We start from the raw sequence: 16,278 nt of genomic DNA, 5'->3' as shown, positions 1-16,278 counted from the left end.
GGCAGATGGAGCAGGGGCGGTGGCAGCAGGGAGACAGTGGCAGCAGGGGTGGTGGCAGCAGGGGCAGTGGCAGCAGGGGCAGTTGGAGCAGGGGCGGTGGCAGCGGGAGCAGTGGCAGCAGGGGCAGTGGCAGCAGGGGCAGTGGCAGCAGGAGCAGTTGGAGCAGGGGCAGTGGCAGCAGGAGCAGTTGGAACAGGGGCAGTGGCAGCAGGGGCGGTGGCAGCAGCGCTCGCATCTGAACGTGCACTCCCTGTCCTTGGCCCGGGCTCTGGCAGGCTGGGTCTCTCTGGCTGAAGTAGGGCAGTTGCAGCTGGTTCCAGAAGAGCACAAAGGAACAGTATATTAAGCTCATGCTTTCAGAAAACGATATTAATGCCAGCCCTCAGCCCTTGCCTCTCACTGGCCTTAACTCACTGCTGGCTGCAGCCCTGAGCTGGGCTGGGCTTTATCTTTCCCCCTGTTGTCAATACCAAATCCTCTGAGTAGCACTGAACTGGATTTAAATGCATAGAGCTGAGTCCAGAATCCATTTCAGGCCTTTGGCCCCAACTATGGGGGTATTGATTTAGCTTGGATCAGCTCTGCCCTGTAAGAGGTATGCTGAGAGCAGAAGGGAGCCATAAAGGCACCGGGGCCCTCAGAGAATGCTGGCCAACCAAAAGTACTGCCAAAGTAAAAGCTGCTGGGAGGGAGAGCTGTCGAGGCAAAGACAGTGGGTAAGAGAGGAAGAGGTAAGTGATGAGAGAGAAGCCAAGGGGGAAATGCCATTTCTTCTCATCTGAATGTAAATAGGCACACTGCTCTTAAACTTTGGTCAGATATTTGATTTTAGAGGGCTATCCATCATTGCTCTGTTGATATGTCATATTCTAATTCTGCTTTTTGCTTTCTATCTTTTTTTTTTTTTTCCAAAAGCTTTGACTTTATTTCAGAGTATGCCTCCTCCTCATTAATATTAAATTCTCCTCTCTTGCTCTTTTTCCATCTCTTCTTTCTCAAAGTGTAAAACCATCTTCTGCTTTGCCTTCAGCATAAATACACTCTATTCCCCTCCCCTGCATGAATTGGAAATCTGAATGGAATGCAACAGAACTGTTCCTAATATTTCTCACTTCCTTGAAATACCTCCTTTACAACACCAATCTTAATACATTTGTTCTAAACCTAGTTTGAATAAACCAGAATGCCAATTTAGCACGTTTCAGACAAAAGTGTTATGCCAAGTTTCATTGCTCTTGTTCAGAGCATATTTCATTGTTCAGAGATATAACTCTGAACCTTTATCTCTATGCTTTGTGCTCTGCCATCCATCAGAACTATTTGGTTTTGGTGAATGTGGAAAGTCTCTGTTGTTCTGTAAGCTCTCAGTAACCTCTGGGCAGCAGAGCAAGGTCAGGTGGTAACAGGAGTCCCTTCTCTTCATAGCAGCTGCTCAACCATTCTACCATCAGCTGTGGCAGAAAATTCAATGGATGAGTAGATACTGTGAGTGCACCTGCAGCATAAAATTGTGATCAACTGTGTGCTGCAAAACCTGGTGTGGGTAGCTTTGGTTTTGTTTTTTTTCTGTGCATCTCAGGGGGATTCCCACCTGATTTCAGAAAAAACCTCTCAAGAGATTCTGCCTTCTAGATTACATTTAATGAATCATACAGGGTTTAGATGAAAGGCAGCAGTGCTTCATGACTGTCAGATGGCTGCTGTCATTGTGGGGGTGAACACAGACCAGCTCCAGCTTGCAGTGTATCCTGTAGTGGAAGGGGAGCTGGACAAACACAGGCAAAAGGTTTTGATGGTCCCTTGATCAAACAGAGGTTTGTAAAGGCAAAACACAGGATTTTATTTCTAGTTCTAAGCAGCATTTCAGCCTGTTTGAGGCTGTCAGCTAGTACTGGCAGCTCTGCTTTTATGAGTAAAATAAAAATTAAATTACCTGCTGAAGTACTGAACTGAACTCTAGTTCCCTGCAGTAATGTTGTCCAGGAATAGGAAAAGGATTGACATCTTCAGAATGTTTGGAGCTAGGGAAGATGAGGAAAAGTGGACTGTCGAGGAAATATGGGAACCATTCCTGGTCTTTCAGCTTTCAAATCACTTCCTTGAATAATTAAGGCTTCCAGTTTGAATTAGTGATTGGAGTGAGGAATACCACAATAGTGAAAGGGTTAGGATTCAGCATCAAAAAGTGAGTCATATGAATACTTCAGGATGTTTTGGGTGGCAAGGATTTGACATCATCTCAAGGCACTATTCCAAGTCTAGTCCAGCTGTTCTAATACATGGCTCAGACCATGGGCCATGATCTCCTATGCCAAGGTGTGGTAGCTGTACATGTGTGCACACATTTCCATTCAGACAGAAACTGATTACTTCATTGTTCTTGGGCTCAATTATTTCTCTTTTTTAAAACTCCGTAAGTAAATACATTCTATAAAAATGTGCTTTTATTACCCTGCTCATGTGGTGCCTCTTCAGAACAAAATGTTATTTTCTGTCTAAAAAGAAACTGTGTGCAATATCTGACTTTACAATTTCTGTCTGTTAATAATTATTGCCAATTTGTGGTTAGCTTAAAAAATAATAGATTCTCTGTGTGTGGTTTTCGATGAAAAATAGCCATTGTGATGTTTGTTGGACTTTCCTGCCTCAGGGATCACTCTGAGTGCAGTGTACAAAGCCAATTGAATTGACTACTTCATGCCTTTGGTGTTTGTTTTTCCTCACTTCTCATCTGTCAACTGCTGTGCTCATTTTTTTTTCATTAGTATTGATACTTGCATGAAGATGAGTTGGCCGGATTCAGGTGTCAGTTAAATGTGTGCAAATCCAGTAGAATAAGGCTTGACTCAAAGCAGTAAACCAGATCAGAAGTTTAATTCTGTGCTGCTTGCATGTTTCTGTCCCCAAAAATAGAAATTGTGAAGTTAGAGTGGAAAATGTGTGTGGCCTTGCTGGATCAGGCTCTGGAATGGGGATGCTGGAGTTGAATATTGTGCCACCAATCACTCTTGACTTTCTTTGGTGTTTCAAGTAAGGGTTTGGTGTAATTACCTTGATGATTTCCACAGGTTGTGACTTATGTGCTAAAATTAGCTTGTGCAGAGTACAAGCCTTAGCAGTAAAGAGATTAATTACTGAAATGTAGATTCCTGGAACCAGATGCTCCCCCATTGTCTGAGATGTTTCTGCCATTAGTAAATTATATGCAAACATTCATTGCAGCCTTCACTATAGGAGATCTGATCTTAATGAGATTACAGAGAAGCTCTTGAGAGAAACTGCTCTTGGAATTGGGCCTATTCTTTCTCATTTTTGGATCCTTCTCTTTTATGGCTTGAAGTTAAAGAATAAAAAATGCTCACACAGCTGATATACTTCTTTCTTTTCAGTGCCTTAGCACTTTCCCTGTCATTAACCCATTCTCCCATGAGCTTGAGGAGACTTTTCTCATCTCCCTAGAACTCCCCAGAATATGCATCCAGCTGCCTGTTTGGTCTCTCCACCTGCCAGGTGGTGCTTGAGCCTGACTTTGCCCATTCTGGCTGTGACTCTAGTTGGATTTTGCAGTGCTCGAATTCCTCCAGCTATTGACCACTGTCAGCTCTTTGGTTTTAAGCAAGGGCACAGCCCTTAAGGAGGTGCAGTGATCTAAGCAGTTACCTAATAGCTTGTTTGTTGCCAAGAATGTCCAGTTCCTTTGGCCTTTCAACCTTTAGTTGGCTCTCCTTTTATCTTTTAGCTAAGTCCCTTGTTTGCTGTCTGCTCCCAGGTGTTGTACATGTGTTCTCTAAGACATCCTCCAGATGAATGTGAGCATCACATGTGTCAAAGACAATGGGAAAGCAATCCTAACCTTAAATCTGGTGTATCCAGCAGGAGAAATTCACTGGAGCTTTGCACTTTCCTGTATTTCAGATACACAATATATTTTGTTGCTCATGATGCATCTGATTCTTCATGATGACATTTGCCCCCTGTAGCACCTGATTTTGTTTGTGCTGACAGAGCAGCAAAGGCATCACTTGGGGAAGGACTCGTGACTGGAGTGTTTGTGCATCTGTCACCTGCTTTTGTTCAGAAACCCTCTGACCAAGCATGCTCATTCCTCAAACTCATCTGAAAATGCAAAATATTTTAGCAGAATGTATGAAAGTATATAGTGTGCTTGTAAACACAGTTTGAACTGAAGAACTGTTTGGAAATAATAGAAATGTTTACTAACAAGTGCTTAATTCTGCTTTGTATATAAAAGATAAAAGTGAATCAAAGCCTGGAATTATACCAATATGTTTTAGCCTGTCCTTTCTGCATCTAAATGAAACTGTAAGTACCAGTTAATAAAATGTAATTCTGAAACATTTTACTGTATTTAAAAAGCCAATTCTTGAAGAATGCACTAAAGCAGACCTGCCCAGATGAAATGTTTGGGATGAGTTGACATAAAGGTTTGTACCAGCTCCCACTGAGAAGTTTCTTTACACAGTATTTTTAAGCTGCCAAAAGCTTTTGTACGTGCTAAGTGCTTGCCAATTTTTCATTTTTAAACTAACTCAAAGGCAATTTTAAGCTACATGAGCCTGCAGAAAGAATTGGTGGCTAAACATTGTGCTTTAAAAAATGCATTCAAAAGACAACTGTATTTCTTGGAAATATTTTCAAAAAAGGTTTTGTTCCTGCAGCCAGGATGTGTCTGCAGTGTTTCAGGCAGAACAAGGAGCTGAGTGAGGAGGAACTGCAGCAAACTCTGCTTTATTTCCCATCCACATCCTTTTCTGGCACTTGTTTATGCCTGGCTGTGGTGTGTATTTGTACAAAATCAGAAGTTAACCTTTTAGTTTCTGATTTCCCGACCAATTCTTTTGTTTCCAGATCAAGTGGCACTTAATACAAACAAGAATCATGATGTTATAGCAGTTTCCCAGTAAAAGGGAATTTTTTGGACTTTCCAGAATTTCAGTATTAAAAACTCAGAATTTCCAAGTTAAAAAAAGACCTCTTGGTACACAGCCAGTTGTCAGTGGCCAGTTTAGGGTTGGTAGACAATGTGAGAGTGAAGGTGCAAACAATTGTGTTTGTGTGTTGGATACCAAGGGTAAGATAGGGGAGGGGGAGGGAAACACAAGGGGAGGAATGCTGGTTTATCCTCATCCCATTGGAGAAAATAATCCAGAAAGGGTGAAGGAGGAGGACTGACTGTGATTCAGCTCTCTGCCTTGCAGGGGCTGGGACCTGGAAGCTTAGAGCAGCTTTACTGTGTTAAGAATGACACTGTTTTGGTCCTGTTTTCCAGTTCACTGAGAAATTGTAAATGAATTTTGCTTTTTGATCTATCCTTGGATGGAAGAGTTCTATAGCAACTTCTTGGGAGGCCTTTAATATCTTACAGAATTCAGACAGACTTTCTGGAATTGGAAAATAACTGTCAGGGGATATGATGAAAATCATACTAATAAAGAATGGTCAGAGGCAAGGAGGCTTTGCTTGCAGTTTTTTTCCTCAGAAAAGTGAGAGAAGATGAACTAAGGATCATCAAATTAAATTTATGTGGGACAAGTTTTGGGGAAAGAAATGTATAAAATTAACATTAAAACTGAATTTCCCTGCCACAAAAATGTGTAAGTTTGAAGAATGACTGAAAAAGATTGAGAGAAGAGTCTTTGAGAACTAGTAAATATGCTGACGCTGTCTCAGGCTGGGAACCTGCATGAGTGCAGATTGAAAGGGCATTCAGGAGAAATACTGTTACAGTGACCATATTCTGTACTTCTCCCTGAGCACCTGCAGGCACAGGTGCAGAAATGTGGTTTAAATCCTGCATGTTGTGACCATGCCTACAAAAACTGCAGTTTGGTGTGGTATACCTGAAGGAGTAGAGTTTGATGGGTTACATTATCTCTTTTTTTGTCTAGGCTGGGTTACATGTAGTTTTAATGACACTGCATGGGCTCTCTCAGGGACCCTAAGCACTGCCACTGGGGCATTTTCCTTGTGGTTTTTGCCTTCCTGTTTTGGTAATACTGAAGATTGCATATATTTTAATGTTTCAATTAGGATAAGCATTTTTTAATTAAGAAATTAAGAAACAAAGGCCTGGAAAGGTGAAACAATTCTCTGGATTTACAGAAAGTTGTGTCAGAGTGAGAAATGCCATATCAGATGTTGGCACAATTTGATGATGCTGTTTTATTTTCTGTGTTCCAGGAGAACAGGAAGAGAAGGGCAATGTCACAAGGATGCAAATTGTCTTTCTCTCTTTTCCACACACCAAATTTAATTAATGTAAATCTGACTTGCAGAGTTACAAATATATGATATTAAAAACAATAATGATTGTAGGGTCAGCTTGCACATGTATGGAGGAGAGAGTGTTATAGTGTTTAAAAGAAAAAAAAGGAAGAGGATTCTAGGATATTTTATATCAATATTACAGCATTGTAGATATTGATTGTGACCTTGAGTAAATTATTGAGTTGCCCAGCCTCCTTTTGCTTCAGTTATTCCAGCTGGAAAATTGGGTGAAAATGTGTATTCTCTTTATAAACCAGATGTCTGATCTGAGATTTTTCTTGGTAAAGAAAAAAACATTTTTTCAGCATAGCTGCATAATATAGCAGCATAGCATAGATCTGAATAAAAAAGATTAAAATTACAGACAGAAAAGCAAGCAACAGGAGCCAAAGTCACAGCTGCATTTTCATGTCTGGAGATAGTGTAAATTCAGATGATTAAATTATTTAATCACCTTTCATGTCCCTTCATCACTGTGTGTGTTGCTATCAAGGGCTGATGCCAGTCCAAGTAGATGAAAACAAAAGGGGTAATGTTTGTTTGAAATTTCCCAATGGATCAAGCTAAAGAAGAAATTAAAGTAATTGCATATTTTGCTTTTATACACATCAGCAGGACAACATTGCTAATGGGAAGTTTATTCTTCTAACCTGATTGCTGGTGTGGGAAGCAGCATTTTGTGTTCTTAGAGAGTGAGTACAGCCCAGTTTCTCCTGCTGCAGCTCCCTGGGGAGCCTGGCACAGGCACAGCTGGCAGCAGCTGGCACAGACCCAGTGCCCTGCTCCTCTGTGCCCAGAGAGCTGCTGGGGTAGGAGAGAAGCAGCAGCAAACACGAGAGCTGAGGTGATGGTGTCTGTAAAGGAGACATCATTAGGTTCTCCAAGGCTCTTTTCATTTTCATTCAGCCTTGTGGCAAAGGAATGTGTTCTATTTGTGCCTTGTGCAGGTGGGTTTCCAGCTTGGAGAGCTGCTGAAATGATGCTGCTGTTCCATCAGTGTTCTTGTGGGTGAGCTGATAGAAGTGTTGTGGCAAGTTGAGAGCAGGATGGTGTGTGCAGGGGGACAGCATTCTCAGGCTGTGGGACAGGGAGGGACTGCCCCTGGCTCAGCCAAGCTTGCATCCCAGGCAGGACAGCAGGATGTTCTCTGGGAGCTGTAAATTCAGCAAAGAGGGGTAGCAAGTGGCTTTTGGGGTGTGGATGTTACCAGCCAGCCCTTGTGTTTGCATGGGCATGTTGAGGTGATGAAATGGCCATTGGGTGCTGTGGAGGGTCAGGCTGGGAGCTGCCAAATTGCCCTCCAAGGCTTTCTCCTCAACCCCATCAGGGACCCCTTTGGCCACGGGTGAGTTCTCTGGCAAGAGTGGCACAGACAACCTGTTGATGGCTCCTGTCACCAGCAGGTCATCTGGAGGGGCTGTTTCAGCCTGGCATGCAGGGCAAAGAGGCACAGCAGCCTCTCCCAAACAAGTGTGTGAGTGCACTGAAAGCTGGAGCACAAAGAGAAGGTGAAGGCGCAGAGGAGGAATTGCTGAGGTCAGCACACTGCTCTGCCTGGGAGGAGCAGAGATGGATTGACACCGGCAGGGTCTCTGACATCAGGGAGTGCTGTCTGGAAAGATCTGTCAGCAGAGCTGTGACAGATAGAAGGGCTGCTTTTCATGGATATTTATGCAGGGGCACGGTCTCCCTGCCTCGGAGAGCTCACCTTGTGTGCTGATGTCGTTTTAGCTGTGATGGATTCCCAGCCCTTTGCCTGGTCTGAGTGAGCTGTATGGATGTGTGGGCAAAATGCGAGCTCCTGCTGCTCTAAAGGCTTTGTGGAGTGTTTGTGTGCAAAGCTTGATGTATCAGCTCTAGCTGTTAAAACATAGGTGGAGTCATATTTCTCAAAAAAAAAACAAACAATAAAAAAACAAACCCATCATTTAATACCAGAATGGCTTCACACAAAGGTTGCTTTAGATGTAGTTTTTCTAACTCAGTTGTTTTACCTTTCTGTTTACATTGTAATGCTTCATATTTTTCCTTTTTTTTTTTTTTTTTACTTTTTTTTCCCCCAAAGGACATGTTAAAATGTTCATGGATCAATAGTGAGCATTTAATTCTAAAATACAATCTCTTGGTTTGATTTGGGATTTTTTGACAGGGGGAGGAGGAGAGAATGTTCAGTCTTTGACAAAGGGATTGGGATGGAGCTCACTAGTGCTTTCTGTTGTCTTTGTTGGGTGCTAGTGAAAAGCACCTAACTGTCCCTGGCCCCAGTGTAGTGATGTGCTTTACCTGCCCAACATGAAGCTTTTGGGAAGGGCAGTTTTTAGGTGCAGTCACAAACCCCTCCAGGGCACCCCCTCTCCCCAATGCAGGTAAGATGAATGTGTGGTGTCCAGTCCCTGTCACCTCAGCTTTAGTCTCTCATTAGGAGATTATTGACAGTCCTATCTGAATAAAACACGTGCAGTGTGTGGCCACTCCATGCAATCCATGTCCTAGAGAGCATTCTGAGACAGAAAGGACAGTGTGTAATATCTGATCCTGCTGGCTTTGTGCAAACACAAACCTGGCTTCTGGCAGCTCTGCCCTGTCCAGGGGTCTCAGAGTCTGGTGGGGGACTTGCTGGGGGATTAACACTGAACACATGGAAAGCAGCATCAGCCTGGGCACCTGCACTGCCTGGATGCTGTGGGATATTAACTCTGTCATTCTCCCCATTATTGGCCTCAGAAGAGCTACACCAGCTATATCTCCAGATTTTGAAGAAAATTATGTGAAAATATTAAAATTTAAAAAGAAAAATATAAAGAGCTCTTCTTGACCCTCTCCAGGAAGCATGATTTTTTTTCTTCTCCCCAGTACCTGAGCTAATAGTGCCCACCTGTAACCGTGGTCACAGAGTGCAGGATTGTTTCTGGTTCTACCCCAGAGTGTTGGGCAGGGCTGGCATCCTGTGGTTTTTCTTCTACAACTTAATTGCAGTGGTTTTACCAGGAACTCTGAAGTGCTAGAAGTGCCCCAAGCCATTCAAGGGTCATGGGGAGGTTCTAATCTTCATTCTGCCAAGTTGTGAAACATTGAGTGTGTCATATCTCAGTGTTGATCTAGGCTGTACAGACTTTCTGAATGGCAGTTTCACTATCACAGGAGTCTTAGTTTATAAATGAAACTAGGGGTTTTTATTAAAAGCTTGTGTTTCATTTCAGAATTTAATCTTAGCATAGGCATAATATGCATTTGATGAAGATCATTCTAGCAAAAGGAGTTTTCTTACTTGCTAATTAAACTTCTTCTCAAATCTGTTAAACAAAAGGCCTGAGTCAGGATTATACAATTATTAGTATATGCACTGGCATAAGTTGAGATTGTGTTTTTGACTTGCACTCTGTTCAGGTCAGCATTGCTCCCAGATAGAAGCCCAGAGCTGAAGGGAAGCATTCATTCCCTGAAACTTGCTATGAATTTGATGCTTGCAAGAGATTTTTTTCTTCTTCTAAATCTCGGTGGAAAAAATGCAAGTGTGACAAAAATATCAGTCCTTGATCCTTCTTGGTTGGATTTGGTAGATTTTATTATTTTAGAAGGATTTTATGGGGAGTTGATTATTTGCTACACAGCAGCCCAAATATTCAGCTTGTGTCTTTTATGTTTGTTGAAGATAGACACTTTAGGAACTGAATTTTTGTATCTTTCTATGGCTCCTAGCAAAGTACTATCAAAATGCATTTTCCAATGATCACATGATGTACTACAGTGGTGAATTAGTTTTGTTCAGTGGTTTTTTTAACATGTTGCTGTATATCACATTTCAAACTGAAGCAAATGAAGCATGACAATGAATAGATCTAAAAGGGAAATGAGAAACTAGAAGGAATGGAGGAAGAGGGAATTAAAGTTACTAAAGAACTTGTGACCCCTATTGAAAAATTAAATGCTAGTGGTTCTGCAGCAAAAGGAGTGCATAGTTTTTCCTTAACAGGAGCAGAGATATCAAATTTCATTATTCTTCCCATGTGGATATTTATACATTTCTGAAAACTGCTGGGAGCAGAGAAGCATGTCCCACAAAGCAGAGCAGAAGGCAATTAAACACTTAATTGACTACTTTACAGAACTGATTGTATTTTGAAAGGCTTCAGCATCCTTATTTTGACTCTGTGACTTGGGTGCAGCAGTTCACATATGTAAACCCAGGCTTGTGGTTTTCCTGGAGCCAAAACCTCTCTCTTTGGAATACCTTGAGATGTGGATAATATCTCTCGCCTTATACATTATAGTTCTGAATTTAAAGGCAGCACAGGAGCTTTATTCATATTAACATAACCAATTTTATAATCATCTTAAATTACCTGGTGTCTTTAACTGAAGAGATAGAGAAGTCTTGAGGGAAAATTAGGAAATCTTTTACAGTCATGCTGATGCTAATGAAGTTTTCTTTGCACTTTGCTACAGGACAAAAATTATTAGACACTTGAATGGTTTTGTTATTCCCCATTACAAGAAGGATTTGCATCCAAAACAGATCTAAGAAAGTGGAGTCTTTATTTGCAGTTGTTTACTATTATTTTGGTTCATATCTCTGTGTGAATTCTGTAGCTTGTTATTTCAGTGCTTCAACCTTTTAATGCCTTGGTGTTGAGAAAATATAGTGATTTTAGTATTGTTCCTGAAACCTATCTGCCAGAGATATGGCAGTAATGAGGATTAACAGTAATATTAGGAATGAAAATCTTTTGGACAAAAGACACTCAGTGGAGTAAACTGGATGAGGACCAGCTGGAAACTTGAACCTAAGTTCATCTTTTGCATTATTTTGAAGTAATACAAGTTCATTAAAGTTTCAGGAAGTGCTAGTGACCCTTATGTCTGTGGAAGGGGCACCCTGGACAGGCTCCTCTGTGCTGTGGAGGCAGGGAGCTGAGGAAAGCCTTCCCAGGGAAAGGAGGGATGGAACTCTGCTTGCTCTGTGTGACAGTCGAGTTAAGGAGTGGATGAGCAAAGGAGCCTCTGAGAGGAACTGAGACCTGCCCAAAGTTAAACCAGCAGAGCTGCTGACTCCAGCATTAAATTTAAACTTCTGGCAAGGACCTCTGGTCTTGGCAGCTGCATTCCCTGTGTTACATGAGAGGCACCAGGGACTCCAGTAGAGATAGCATGGTAGTTTGAGAAAACAAGGGTGATTCCAGCTTGGTTAATGCTGTGCTTCTATATTGGCAGCTACTTGAAATGTCTGCATACCTTGGCAAAGGGTTTCTGTTGTCTTTTTTGTTTCCTAGTGCCAGACAGATGCCTTTCATCACTAAGTAGGAGTACAGTGAAATCTGTTTTAAGGCATCACACAGCAGGCTGGTAGCACTCAGTTTAAAGGTGGTGATCTCAAAGGCAAAGCTGAATGACAAAGATAATGATGAGATGAGCGGTTAATTCAGGAGTAGCACCATGTTTTAGCTGTGTAAGAGGAAAGCAGCTGATCAGACAGATGTGGCTTTGTAGTGTTCAGGTCAGACACGCTGGGCTCAGTGTCTCTGCTCTCCTGGAATGGAAGCCCAGCGAATGGAACAATCCTTGGAACTCCTGCAGAGGTTTGTTACTTTGGATCAAATGTTACTAATCTTGAGAAATGTGTGAAAGAGTTCCTGAAGTTTGTAGAACTCAGAATTATTTGTTGGAAAGAAGAAAAAAAGGCACTTGGGGTAAAGTTGCAGATCTTGGAGTAATTAATTAATTCAAACGAGTTGTGAGAATGACGCTTATTGTCCAATTGGTGAAAAATGCAGAATGAGAAAGGAGAAAAACTATCTCTTTGTCCTAGCTGTGCACACAGATATTCAATAAAAATAAAAACCTAATGCATGCCTCGTGTGCACAGGGGAGTGCAGCACTGCTGCTGCAGCAGGATGAATCCTCAGCTGGAACAAAGAAGAAAGGGTCTGTGTGTGTGCCTGCACATGTGTGGGCACTGAGGGGGTTTGTTCAGTTTTAAAAGACCTTTGTGCCCTGCCAGCCTTCAGACAGCTGAGCATTGGGTGAGTCTCCTACCTTAATTAAGAATAATTTGACTGGCCATGTCCCTGCTCCTGTTCCCACTGTAGTTCTGAGGCACTGAATGAGGGCTGCTAACTTGTCAAGGTGCTGCTAGGATTGCCCCTCTGTGGGGTATTGGGCAAGGGGGGCTGCTGGCATTTCCCATGTGTGGGCATTTGGGGAGCAGGCTCAGTCTGCCAGCTTTATTCTTCTGAAGTGGGAGCAGGGTGTGAAGCAAGCAGGTTCTTAGCTGGCAGGTTACAAGCACTTCTAAAACCTGCCAAAAATTTATTTTGGACATTATGTTTTCCCCTTTTTGTAACTGTCTGCAAATTTAGGAATTTGCTGGGTTCTTCCTCTCTTGGTGTTTCGCGCTATTTGAAAAGGGAACTGCTACCTTGGTCCAAAAGCAGAGATGGCTCTGGCAGCACAAACCTGTCACTGCATGCTCTGTGGTCCAGGTCACCACTGAGGGCTCTGTAGGAGATGGCTGCTCTGTGAATGGCTTTTTTTATCTTGCAGACACACACAGCATGAAGTAAGAGTGCAGCTGTTTTGGCTTTCGAATCAGGGAGGGTGGTGAGGAGAAAGGATGTAATGGTGTTTTGAGACAGATAGATGTTCGCTTGCAGCGTTTTTTCTACAACTTCCTATTTTGATTTGCATTAGAGGTGGGGACTGGGTATATTTATGGTTTAATGAGACGCTCTTGCCTTAATAGCAGAATGTTGTTCTCGGGAAGAAATGAGTTATTGCTGGTTTTCTTCTTCTTTCTGTTCAGTTACTGTGGATACAGCGTGTAACTTTTAGACCTACTTCCCCCTTGAACAACATATGCAGCTTCCAGTTGTTGTGCTGAAGCTGCTGAAGGAAGGAGGTTAAAGGAGCACAGTTTTTAAGCAGATATTTGTTGGCTGCTTAATTCCTACGGATACAATGAGCTTTCGTGGGAAATTCAGAAGGGAGCCCAGTGAACTGCGGAGGAAGAGAAAGACCATTAGGAGAGTGAATCAAGGAGAAATTCACAGATTGAGCTGTGTGAGTATGCACCCTTCTTCCACCTCTTCTCAGAAATGGCTAGGAAATTGCAGGTCGCTTGGGTCTGCACTTTGGAAAGAGTAGGATTTATTGCTTGTTGTTTGTGTAGGATTCACCAAGCCTCATTCCATCTGTGGTTAGGGACTGAGCGCTGGAGAATGAGACTGAAGCCCAGGGTGTTCACTTTACAGAACTCAGGCACATTAGGGAAACTTTTATAGCCTCACATTGCTGATCAGAAACATACTGAGAGCAGCAGTGTTTGATAGTCTCTCTGGAACCTACAGCAAGTGCTTGGAAGTTCCAGGAAAATTCATAGTACTGCTTCTGGAGTGGAAAGCTCCTCTGTGCTATTTTAGAGTTTGTGATCTGTGATGGGCACCTCTCAAGGCCAGGAGGAGGAGGAAGACAGTGCAGGGAGCCACTGGGGAAAGCTCCAGAACCTTTGGTGGAAAGCCAGGGGTGAAGTTCTGCCCCGTGGGCTACACAGCAGCTTTGCCACTGATGGCTTTGGGACAGACTGAGCCTCCTGAAGCTGCACTGTGGGTTCATGTTAGCTCGTTGTGCCTAAACTTTTCTGACTGAAATTGAAACTGCAGACAGCAAGAGGTAAAACACTTAGATCCTGCTCTTGAAGAGTCTTGGGCAAGTACTGGTTTTCAGTGTATTCTCTTCACTTGAAAGTCTACTTTAGCTCATAAAACATTCCCCACAAAGAGACAATTATTCCTTTTCCTCAAAGCAAGAGGTGTTTGGTTTTCTTCCATAGTTTTATTCATACAATTACTCTGTTTGCATGTGCTTGCAGAGGGATCTTTTGAGGCTTTTTGACATGTTCAGTGTAACAGAATCAGTGATAATACAACCAAGAAGAGCATTCTCATTAATTTTTTAGATAGGAAGGAAAAGAACTTTGCAGTTGTAACACTTGGTCACCAGTTAAGAGGGTTTGTGGTTCATCTAGTAGTGTTTGGGTTTTGCTAGTGACTAGCTGCCATTTTGGATAGCTGCTTTACATGGAAGTGGATCTTTTTGAAAGGTTACTTTATGGTGTAGTTTCTGCTGCCCTGAGCTATTGGCATGCAGTCAAAGATGGCATGTTTGAGGTTCGTGGTCAAGGGTCCCGGAAATCAGCTCCTTTCAGCTCTGAAAGCATCTAACCCTGGCTTTGGTAGGTAGGAGGTAGGCACTGCTTACTTGACTTATCCTCTTATATCCTGGTGAGGAGGGATTTTTGTCATTATTGTACAAATCCTGACTGTACTTTGTTAGTGCTCACCAGAAGTGGTTTCAACCTTACAGGAAAGGATGGCTGGAAATAAAGTCCAAATGGTGACAATAAGCCAGCAGCCTGCCTGTAGATAAAGAGGAATATATTTGTTCCCTTTTGCATGTATCCTCAGATAACAGGAACTGAGCATTCAATTTAGTGGTGCCAAATAGAAATATAGCAGCAATGCATTGTAGTTTGACCTAAAACATAGAGCACTTGTAGCCCTGTGCCTGTAATTGGAAATAGAACAAGCCTGTTTCATCAGAGGCTTGTGAGTCACACTGCACTTCCCCTGACGTGGATGGCTGCTGTATGTCAGCTACAGCTTTGCAGGGGAATCTGTGCTGATTTCTGTTCTTTTCAAACATAAGATAGACTAAGATGGGGTCACTGTGTCATGTTTCTCTGTAGATGTATTTCTCCGTAGTTTGTTTAGCCCTTAGGAAATGCAGGCACACTTGGCTTTACTTCTGTGCCTTACAATCTGTGTCTTTCTGCCCAATATTTCATAATTGGAGCATGTTAAATCTTTGGCCTACAGGCACTTTTTGCTCTCAACCAGCAGCCAATCTCTCCTTCATGCATCAGCCCTCTGCACTTCCACACATTTCAAAGTGATGTCAGCTCCCACTGCAGCTGTAAAGGCCTTTAGATATGGGGACCTTACTCAAAGAGTGCATTTCTTCATATACTATTCTTAGATCTGTGTTTTCTGCAGATGGACCTGCTTTAGTTTCTGGAAGCTCCATTTTTTTGGTAAGACTAATTATTATCTGACTAGTTTTAATTGATAGTAGTGATGATTGAGCTCAATGTGGTTGACCAGATTTTGCTGTCCTTTACATCCTGTGTGTAAATACATTGATAGCCAGATAATTGACTGGGAGGGGAGTTGATGTCAAGGAAACAATTACAAGTTTAACGTCATTGTGAGAACTGAGTTTATAGTGGTCAAGTACAGATGATGTTAATTTTACAGACAAAGCCTCTGTGGAAATACTTAAAATCATTTACTCAGATATGTAGCATGAGAAATACCTATTACTTGTGAAGAGATGAGTAACCATAGTGCAGGTAAAGAGGGTTATTCACTGAGTAAAATGAAGCAGAACACCACACATGAGATTTACCCCATGGGACAGTGACTTATTACTAAGTACTCTAGAAGTTAAATGATATCTTTGAAAAGTTTATTTAGAGCTAATGCAAACTTTTTTTGTTAGTTGTTTTTGCTTCAGGGACTTCTGAAGTGGTTGAGCCATTTTCAAACTAGTTGTTTGCTCAAGTCAAGATGTCTAGGTCTTCATACATCTAAATTTTAGGTTTTAATAGAAAATGAACAATGGATGTTTGCCTTTGCACTGCAGTTTCAGCAGACATACAACAGTGATCAAGTCTTTCGCATCAGAGTATGATCTAATGAACAGAGCTTTCCTTCAGTCCTTGAAAAACACTCTTCTTATGTACTCTAAAACCAAACTCTGCTAAACAGACATCTTAAGTTTCAAAGTAAATAAAACTGTTTTAAAGACAATCCTGTGCTGCTCATGGTGTTATGTAGGATCTACCCCATTTTAGCAGCAGGTTTGTGTTGGATGAACCTGGTGGAGGGCTGGGTCAGGTAGGAACACCTGGTGCATCCTTCTTTTTGTACTTCCCCT

General features: G+C 42.2%; 1 protein-coding gene across 3 annotated transcripts in view; it reads left to right on the top strand.

Moving 5' to 3' along the window:
* DOCK10 (dedicator of cytokinesis 10) overlaps positions 1–16,278 on the top strand; it is a 140,058-nt gene that overhangs the window by 30,171 nt on the left and 93,609 nt on the right. For 2 of the 3 annotated variants that reach the window (XM_056499009.1, XM_056499008.1), the window contains exon 1: positions 13,061–13,344. The exons of the other annotated variant lie outside the window; for it this stretch is intronic. In XM_056499009.1, coding sequence (XP_056354984.1) covers positions 13,243–13,344 — 102 coding nt within the window. In that variant the 5' untranslated portion in view covers positions 13,061–13,242. Of the gene's footprint in view, positions 1–13,060; positions 13,345–16,278 lie in introns of those variants that run through there. 3 annotated transcript variants of the gene reach the window in all.

This window comes from Oenanthe melanoleuca, chromosome 9 (genome assembly GCF_029582105.1).
Source record: "Oenanthe melanoleuca isolate GR-GAL-2019-014 chromosome 9, OMel1.0, whole genome shotgun sequence".
In the NCBI taxonomy this organism is placed as follows: Eukaryota; Metazoa; Chordata; class Aves; order Passeriformes; family Muscicapidae; genus Oenanthe; species Oenanthe melanoleuca.
The sequence above is the reverse complement of the archived record's forward strand: the minus strand, read 5'-3'. Positions and strand labels throughout refer to the sequence as shown.